Below are 9,459 nucleotides of genomic sequence, written 5' to 3' on the forward strand. Positions count from 1 at the left end.
GCCGATTTCAGAACAGTGTTTCTGTGTACAATTAAGTCAGTGCCATAGTTGTGCTAATGCAGTATTGTATCCGGATTTATGTGTGGAATGTAACTATCACTCTAGGCTCATTTTGGTATAGGTTTACAGCGCTAATTAGGCTCCCGGTCCTGCAGTCCACACAGACTAGGCCATTTGGTGTCACACCTCCAGCAGGGTCACACAAGGCCATGAAGGAGACAACAAGTGCGGTGTACAACTCCCTCCACTTCTGCAGCAAATAAATTCTATCGCGCTTGGGAGACAATTGCCAACTTAAAATCCACAGGTCTCGGCCTGAGGCTCGTTCAGGCAGCACCGTGCCCTGACGGGTGCCACGTTCCCTCCGTTTTGGGAAACCTCCGCACACGGCAGCAGCCAAGCTCGAAGGCCAGGTAAGGGCAGCCAGGGAACTGCCACGTCCGTTTTCCTTCTCGATTAAAGAAGGCCTGGGTGGAGGTTAGCCAGAGCTACACCAGTTTCAGCCTGCGTACAAGGGCAGCGGTTTGACACGGAGGGCTTGCGAGGGGACGCCCCGTGGCGGTGTCCGCCTGGCAGGCGTTCAAGCGCACAGCTCTGCTCGCCCCGCGCACCCAACCGCCGCGGCGCGACTACTTTTGAGCCGGCAACCTCTGCAGCTGGGACGCGGCGGCCTGCGGCGGCGGCTGAGGGCGAGGGCCAGGCCCGGCACGCCCGAGGGGCTCTGGGGAGCGCCCCCGGCCGCCACCGCTGCCGCCGGTGCCCGGGGAAGGGCACGGGGTGTGGGGGGGTGGGGGGTAGAGCCGCAAGCGCAGGTGGGATGGCGGCTCCCTCCCTCTCAGCTTTCTCCGCAGCGGCTCGGCCGCGCGGGGCAGAGGCGCCGTCCGGCTCTCCCCGAATTACTACGATTTCATGCGGTTTCCAGGGAAACGCTGCAGCGCCGCTCCGAGGCGGGCGGGGCGGGGAGGGGCGGGGCGGGCGGACGGGCTCCCCTCCTGGAGGCCTCCGCGCTCCCGGAGGGGCAGTGCCGCGCGCGGCCGTTGGGAAGTGCGTCACGGCGGGGCTGCGCCTGCGCCAGGGCGGTGGATTCGAACGTCGGAGAGCGGTTGGGCGCGAGCCGTGGGGCCTGTTCTTGGTGGCAGCGGCGGCCTCAGCGTCAGGATCAGGAGGAGGAGGATGAAGCGCGTGGCGCCCCGCAGCACTTTGCGGAAAATAATCAAGAAGCACAAGCCTCAGTTACGCCTGGCGGCTAACGCCGACCTGCTGGTGAGGAAGGAGAGGGGCGGGCGCCGGGTGTGCGGCCTGGAGGAGGGTGCGGGCCGCTCCGCCCCGGCCGCCTTCGGCTTGCCTTCTCTGGGCACAGGCCGGGGGGCAGCGACTGCTCCAAGTAGCCGGCCGCGGTCCCCAGCCGCTCGAGCAGCGCGGGGAGCTCAAGGGCTGGGTCCTCCGGCTCCAGGAGGGCTCCCCTGGGGAGCCTGGGGTCGTAGCGCAGGCCCGGGACCAGTTGTGCTTTTGGCCATGACGGGCAGCTGCAGCTATTCTGGTTGCTTGGGGGCAGGTGGCCTTGAAGAGGGGCGTTTAGTCTCTGTGTTCCGTCGCTTGAAAGACGTGGGCCCATGGACTGTGCGCACTGGAGCGCTGTGGAGTTGCTGGGTGCAGTGGAATGTCAAGTTGCTACTAATGGCGTTCCTACAGTGACCTACAGGCAGAAGGGAGGCAAAGTTTGTGGGGCGACAGACGATTGGTTAGCTAATAAAATACTAATAAGTAGTGTTTGCAGCTTTATGCTTTGCTGGTGGCTACTGTATTGCAGGTTTCTATCAGTGAGTTTGGGGACAGGCTGATGCATAAATACTGTGTCACTACATGTATGCACAGCTGTTCAAAGAGTTTGATGTAGACTGAGAAGTAGGAATTTGGGTTATGTGGCTGCAATGTGCAGGTGTTTCTTGTTTATGTAGAGCAATTCAGGTATACAGATATCAATCAACTGAATTGTGATTAATGAGTTGCTGAGCTGTTAAGACATCTTGAATGATTGTATTTTTGTAGAAGGCCATCAAAGTAGTCTCTGTTCAAAACTAAGGAAGGACAGGTTTTGTTAGTAATCTACTGAGGAGAATAAGGTGTTGGGATCCTGTTTGTGGTTTAAAAGCACCCGCCATAAAGGTGTAGGGATAACAGCCATATCGAACATGTCTCAGAAAGCTGCGGCCAACAAAGCTGGATTCCTTCTGGCTTGCAGTAAGGGATTTGTGGCACAGGCAGGGTTTGTCTCACTGAGAAATTACTACAACGAGGAAACCTGACCTCAAGAGAGCTTGTGGTAGCTGCCATATTGAAAAAATGTGCATAAAAAAATTTTTTTTTTTGAAGTGACTTAATAGGCTTAACTTGCTTGACTGTCATGCCCTCCTGTTTTCAAATGTGTGTGATTCTTGGAGCATTAATGCATACTGTATACTAGTGTAGTCCCTGACTTGAATTGTAAGTCTGTGTTTTGTATGTGTGGAAAAGTTGTGTCTTGAAGCATCTTGAAGGTTGATATCTGGATATATGAACCTAAATGTAAATATACAACATTTTTTTTTAAAATGACATTAATATCAATGAATATGGTAATTACACGAGAGGATTTACATTTGAATGTAAACAGTACATATTTTTCTTTTTGGTCTAATAAAAATATGATGTCTTCCTGCTGCTTTTGCTATCTTTGGAGTACTTTATGGACTTTATGCTACTCATGCTCAGACTCAGAGCTTACGCGGTGGAATGCAGTAGTCAACTAATCAGACTTACACAATCACTAATAACATTTTTTGTAGTCGTTAATAACAGTTGGTCTGTGTTCCTGTGGTCATGTTAGTTTGGCTTCAAGGTAGTGTAGCTGTCTGAAAAGGGGTAAGTGGGACATCCCTCCTAATCTTGGCTATTGGTTCCCATCTCTTCTTCATCCTGGCACTAGTGTTATGTGGGCTGCAAAGATAATCAGTGAACTGAATTGACTGAAACTAATGAACAACAGTAATCTGATCTAGTTTAAAACATGGCTCTGCAAATACTCATTCCAACACAAAGGATGAGAATGAATTTTAGTATTGTGGTGGAAGCTTAGATTATCTCTTCTGGTGATGTCAAATTAAATGGCGTTTAACCTTAGGAGGCTTGGCTTTTTTAGTTTACCTTTAAACAGGAATGTCCAGGGGTGGTGATCCATGATGTTCTTCAACTAGGCATGTGGCTAACAGCTCTTTAGGTCTTTATTTCTATGAATAAACAATCAACACAGCTGGAGTTTTGCTTTATTCAAAAAAAAAAAAGGGGGGGGAGGGGGCGGTGGGTTTATTCCCGTAGTTAGACAAGTAACAAGTTTCGAGAGTATGTTTTTTAGTGTCTGTTATTCCCTACAAACCTTGCAAGAGGGATTAGATTGCATACTTTAGAAATGTATATAGTAGCTGTCTTAAGATGAAACCATATACGTTTTGAGCAGAGTGCTTGTGTCTTCTGCAGAGAAATAGGGCAGCTGGCTAGTTCAGTTCCTGGGCTATCTTCCTGAATGATCCATGCTTTATGTTTGAATCTACTGTGGTACTTGGCCAGTCCAGTGAGGAGGTCTGCCTACCTGATTCATGAAATAATACAATTGTTTTCCTGACCTTCAGTGATTATTGTTCCTCAAAAACCAATGTCATCTTACATGATTGTTACTAACAAGTTTGAAAGACGTAAGACTCCTGAAAGACTCCAGAAGGGAGTTTCTTCTTCACTTGTCAGATTCTTTTGATCAAGTGTCTTTTTGGAATTTGAACCTTTGTCAGAACCCATTTCCTAAGCATTAACATCTTTCTCTGTGTACAGTGTGGCTAAGAAACTTCATCAAACTTTCTCAAGAAGCTTTTTTGAAGGAGTGTGATAATATCTTTGAGTGAAGAGACAGGAATAGTGTTTAAGGTTTTTCTAGTGCTCTTAGAACTCAATTACTTACCTTTTTGAAAATAAGAGGTAAAGATTTTAGTACTGAAGTTCAGATATTACCCCCCCTCAATGGTCTGTGAAGAAAAAGCTGTGAATTTTGTTCTAGCTTGAAGTTATAGAAGAAAAGCAGGAACTCAGCTGCTTGTTTTATGCTAGAAGGGCAGGTTTGTATTTACACTGCAGAAAAAGCTTAAAGTATTGCATTGAATGACCCCTTTTTTCATCGTTATTGGCATAGAATGATGAATAACTGTACAGTGAAGGCAAAATGTCAGTCTAAAGAATTGTTCTGAAGTTATGGCAGCAAAACAAAATTACGGAGCTTGTCCCTACTATTCATTATTTCTTTGAACAGGTGTGTGGAAGTCGCTCCACAAGCAGCATTGTGATTCTTTCAATACGTTCTTAAAACTTCACAACCTTTCTTTTAAATAGGCATTCTGTTGTGTAAGGTGGTTTTCATGAGTAGTTCAAAACTGGTTTTACATTTTATGCAGAGGGACAATAATCTAATATGTAGTAAAGCAGTGTCTTTAAAGAAATGTGGTATCGCTTTAGGTATTTGTCAGTAACTGTCCCGTTCATGGTATTCAGTCATTCTGCATTTCATTAGCCTTTCTCAATTGCCTTGAATAATCCGGAATATTTATTAACATGTGTTCTCCTGTGGAATGTTCTGATTTTAGTTATGTGACTGTTTAAATTTGTAGAGTTCAGGGGAAGCTTCTCCACATGCAGCAATTCGCTCTGAAAATAGGAAAATAAAGGTACAGTAATTCTGAGAGAAGATGCAGTTTTAAAGGCAGTTTTAAAATTAATACTTTTCCCTTTAGGTATCTCAGCAGGAAGACTTGCAAGTATGGAAGCTTTTGTTCCGCCTCTCTCTTCTCCCCCAGGTTGTTTCCAGAAATCTAACCTCCATGTTGATAAGTCTAATAATGAGAGTTCTAATGTTGAACACTCTTTTAGTGCCACTGCTTGATTCCGTCGGAGATTATTTCTGTGTAACTAAAGACTAGTTTAAAAACGGCTTTGATGTTTTGCTAAATAAATCTGCAAGAACATCTGCTTTTTGTGTAGTAGATGCTTCCAAATGATGCCAAATATTATGTAAATTTATCTATTGCATGCTGGCTTTATTTAGTTCAGGAGATTAAAAAAAGACCCGAAATTGCTTGTCATATGGACACTGAAATGCCTGTCCTTTAACTGATTCTTTGTGCTGCAAACCCACTGCCAAAGTATTTCCTATAGACTCTTAACTTGTAACTTTGTATCTTTCTAGGCTTTGCAGATCAGGCATAGTGGAATAAGTAAATCACCTAAATAAAATTTTCATGTATTTCAGTAATATTTTTCAGAGATCTGAACTGAAAAAGTATTTTTGTACACTTTACATAGCAAAGTTAATATTGTTTGAAACTTTAATTTACAAAAGGTGCAATTACCAATTTTCAGGTTGGACTATTAAAATAGTTCACATAACGTCTGTATAAAGTTAGATGTTTGTGTTATAGGTCCCTTATTACACAGGGGTGCTTTTGGCTGGTAGTTTTTAGTCCAAGTTGGAGCAGTTCCTTGCCTGCTGAAATTTTTGCTGCTTCTGTACTAGCAGAGCAGCATTCTGTATTGAGTGGAATACTGCCCTACTAGTTCTTTTCATGTAAAAAGGTTAAGTGATGAGCTGGGAAAAAATGGATGTAACCTCCTGACAGCAGAGAATTTCTTGTTCTGAAGAAATTAATGTCAATGCTCCTTTGCACTGAAAAGGGGCAGAAGTCCTTGAACTTGTCTGTAGTCCATTTGGTGATAAGGCAGGGGTGAATTTGCTGTTCATTAAAAGTCTGGCTGTTGCAGTCACCGAAAGCTGACTGTATTTACTAGTAAGCAAAAAGGCTCCTTCTTATGCTCTGATATTTATGTTTATATTTTATTATCAAAAACGGGTAATAAAAATCGGATTTGATTTCTGTTAGATCAGTTGTTTGTATGATCATTTCTGGAGCACTTTTATGATTTAAGTATACTAAATTTAAACTATATTTACAGGAGTCTTGCAGTAAGGAATGTCATGGGAATTTAATAAGACTTGAACTGAATGATGTTTTGTTTTCCTGAGAACACCTTTCTGGAATTTGGAAGCAGTCTAATATGTGAATCCTCTGTCTCAAACAATGAACCCCTAAAAAAACCAAACTGCTTAAACAGTTTGAATCCTTCTTGATTTTTTTTTTTTCCCCCTTCCCTCTTTTTAAGGTACATTTGAGCTTCTTACTGTTTCTCCATCGGCTAGCAGAAGAAGCCAGGACAAATGCTTTTGAAAACAAAAGTAAAATAATTAAACCTGAGCACACTATAGCTGCAGCAAAGGTAATAAAGCATTTCTAATATTTTTCTTTTTTATTTAATGTCAAATGTATTATGATAACATATATAAAAGTTTTCTGTGTTAGTGTTGATACGTTTTTATTTATAATGCAAAACCTGCAGAAGCATATTGTTCTTTAATCCATCATTGGCATAATTCGCTGTTACCAAGACATCAAATTAGCTCTCCTTGCTCTGTTACATATAGCTTTATTCTTCTTGATTATTCCATGTTTAAATTCATAGTTTCAGTATGTGGGAGAGTTTACACAGTAGTCTACCAGCAAGCATCCATGGGCTGAAAGCCCAGGGAACAAAAGCAAATTTCAAAGTTGGAGGATCGTTACTTCAGATGATACTATATCAAGGAAGCATGCTGTCTTAACTTCAGTAATATAAATGAAGCTTTATGGAACAAGTGAGAAATAGTTCAAAGAGGTTCAAATATCTTTCTTATATGTTCCCTTCTTACCTGCTTAGTCTGAAAAATGTTTGAAGTGGATTCTTGCAGCATTGCGTGAGTACTACTTGAACAAATACTTTGTCTGATGTTGTGTTCGGGAAGGGAAGAACTAAGTGAGGATTAAACTGTGGATCCCTTTGTGGGTAGTTCAGCATAACAAAAATTGCTGCATGAATATCTGTGGAGGAGGAATCCTCTGCATTACAGAGCATGGTAAGTTTTGCATACCTGCAAAAGAAGGGAAGGAGGAAGGTGTTATGCAGCTTTCTCTCTCTAGAAAGAATTGGAGTAGTGTCAAAGTGTGACTGAAATCCTTTTGTATTATGTAGCTCATTTCCCTCGCTAGAATATGTCTGCTTTACCTAGGTTTCAGAAGGAACTCTGTCTCTTTGTTATTTGTTGAACCACCTACTACTGCTGGGCAAATTGGAAGAACAAAACTCAGTGGTATATGGTATTTGGGTCCTGTGGCTTCTGTTTATCTTCAGTGTTTTGTTTTTTTTTTCCTCTGGTGAAATATTTAGTTTGATACTTTCTATTACTATAGTAACAGAAATATATACAGGATGTGTAGGGTAGCCAAGTGAATGTTGCAGTTGGAATCTTATGCATTTGTAATTTCTTTTTAACTGCAATCTTAACATTATTTGAACATTTTTGTGCTCCATTTATTTTTTTTTTAGATGAGAAGAAAGGAAAAACTGCCTGTATTTTAATAATGTTAACACTTAAATGGTCCCACTTGGGCTTTGAAGTTCATTTTTCAACTTAAACTCCAAACCAAAAAATGTCCTTCCAAGGGTCTGGGCACTCTTGATAGAGAAAGAAATAAGGCATTACAAAGAAAAAATGAGCTTAGTAGCTGTATAATTGCAAATCTTTTTTTTTTCTTTTTATCTAGGACTAGCGGGGTAAGAGCTTCAAGGAATTTGCTGAGGGCTTGAGAGCGCTATTAACATTTCTCAGCATTCATTTTTGAAATAAGCCTTTTATTTTACAGAATTCTTGGTTATGAATGTTCTTATTTAAAAAAAAATACTTTCTGATATGGCATTTTTCTGTATGCTTTTGCTTTATTTCTAACCTTTTCCCTAGACTTTTACCCTTGGTGACTCTACTCTTGGAAACAGATTGTTTGGTTAGGTGAATCTTTGGTCTGAGTAGCCTAGTGTTTTTGGAGCTCTTATTGCTGCCTGGATTATAGTGATAAAAGCAGTGATGAATATACTTTTTTCTTTTTGCAGGTTATTTTAAAGAAAAGCAGAGGCTAGAAAACAGACCATTGGAATTTCAAAGCATGTTTTTCTGTGTGTTCTTGCTAACGTGAGATCCTGTGAGCCAGCTTTTGCACTTGTGGAAGTATTTAGTTTTATTGAATGTCTATCTCCTGACTCTGAGTATCTTGCTGTCTCTTTAAAAAAAAAACCTAAGAATCTTACAGTGTATATTTGCATACACTTCATGCATAATTTTAAAATGTGTGTCACTTGTCATTTAAGACTTTTGATGAAGTAATTTATTATTAGAAGTGTGAAACTTTTAAAGGAGAACCATAATAAAAATGAAGGTTTCACTAAATCCATTATAGATTGTGCAGTTCAAAGCAGATTTACTAGCTAAACAAAATCTTGGCTTTCAAAACAACTGCTGTACAAACTATTTTATTAAATATCTTGGCTTCAGTTTATTTATAAATGTCTTAATATTTTTTAAATTACTTTTAAAAGTGGAATAAAACTTCTGTGTTTTGGGAAAATAATACATATTTTGTATTTGTAAATCATGCACTGAACTGTTAAGCTGGCCTGTATTTTGATGTGGTATATGAGACAAGTTGGTGGTCTCTAATTCAGTTGGTGTGGACAGATGCACATTATGGAAAAGATCTGGCACAGCTGATGTTTTTGAAGCTAGATCCTGTGTAAATAGTGAAGATAAGTTGGCATGAGTGCCAAGATACTACTTCCCTTTTAAGTGTCATCTAAACTTGTCAGAAGTCTGAAAACAAAGATATAAAAATATCTTTTAAAATCATTCTATTCCTAATCTGATATCTTTAAACAGTTGCTGAACACTTAATAAATCTTTTAATATAGTTGAATCTCACAGTTTGAGCTGATAATACAGTTTTGTGGAATATGTGGTAGCTTCATATGCACAGTGAGCTATTCTTAAAATAAAGAATTTTTAAAACATTATGTATTGAGTAGTGTAATTTTGTTTAACACATTACTGAGTATATTCTAGAAACTCAGCAAAATAGAATTACATTTTATAAGTTTTTGTAGTCTAAGGAAACTGGAGCAATGCCAGAACTTAATTTCATATGTCTATGTACTTTATAAAATCCTGTACAACCTATGAAAAGTCATCCTTTTACAGTATGTAGAAAGGAAGGATGACTCTTAACTCACAGGGCTTAGTTCAGTCTGCTTCTTGTAAGGTTGACTTAGATTCCTTATTCTGCATTTTCTTCTCTTACTCCCTTGGAATCCACAAAGAAAGCTGAGAACATACATGAGTAAAGGATATTTGGACTTAATAGTCTGAAGTACTTTCTCAAGAATAAGGGAGATCTGATTAGATATTTATATTTGTCTGTAATTTTTGTCTGTGATTTAACAATTTTATTGCAACACTAGATTTTCCTT

At 40.6% G+C, this 9,459-nt stretch overlaps 1 protein-coding gene across 1 annotated transcript; it reads left to right on the top strand.

Annotated features, from left to right (window-relative positions):
• Positions 1–1,045: 1,045 nt before the first annotated feature.
• CENPW (centromere protein W) lies at positions 1,046–9,006 on the top strand. Its single transcript, XM_074864762.1, has 3 exons — positions 1,046–1,263; positions 6,235–6,348; positions 8,053–9,006. The coding sequence occupies exons 1-3, from the start codon at positions 1,174–1,176 to the stop codon at positions 8,077–8,079; spliced, it is 231 nt and encodes a 76-aa protein (XP_074720863.1). The 5' UTR covers positions 1,046–1,173; the 3' UTR covers positions 8,080–9,006.
• The last annotated feature ends 453 nt before the right edge of the window (positions 9,007–9,459 follow it).

Source organism: Strix uralensis, chromosome 3 (assembly GCF_047716275.1).
Source record: "Strix uralensis isolate ZFMK-TIS-50842 chromosome 3, bStrUra1, whole genome shotgun sequence".
Classification (NCBI taxonomy): domain Eukaryota; kingdom Metazoa; phylum Chordata; class Aves; order Strigiformes; family Strigidae; genus Strix; species Strix uralensis.

Coding starts and splice junctions, on each gene's coding strand:
- CENPW (XM_074864762.1), top strand. CDS start 1,174: ATGAAGCGCGTGGCGCCCCGCAGCACTTTGCGGAAAATAATCAAGAAG. Junction 1,264..6,234: donor CGGCTAACGCCGACCTGCTG/GTGAGGAAGGAG, acceptor CCTCTTTTTAAG/GTACATTTGAGCTTCTTACT. Junction 6,349..8,052: donor ACACTATAGCTGCAGCAAAG/GTAATAAAGCAT, acceptor TTCTTTTTGCAG/GTTATTTTAAAGAAAAGCAG.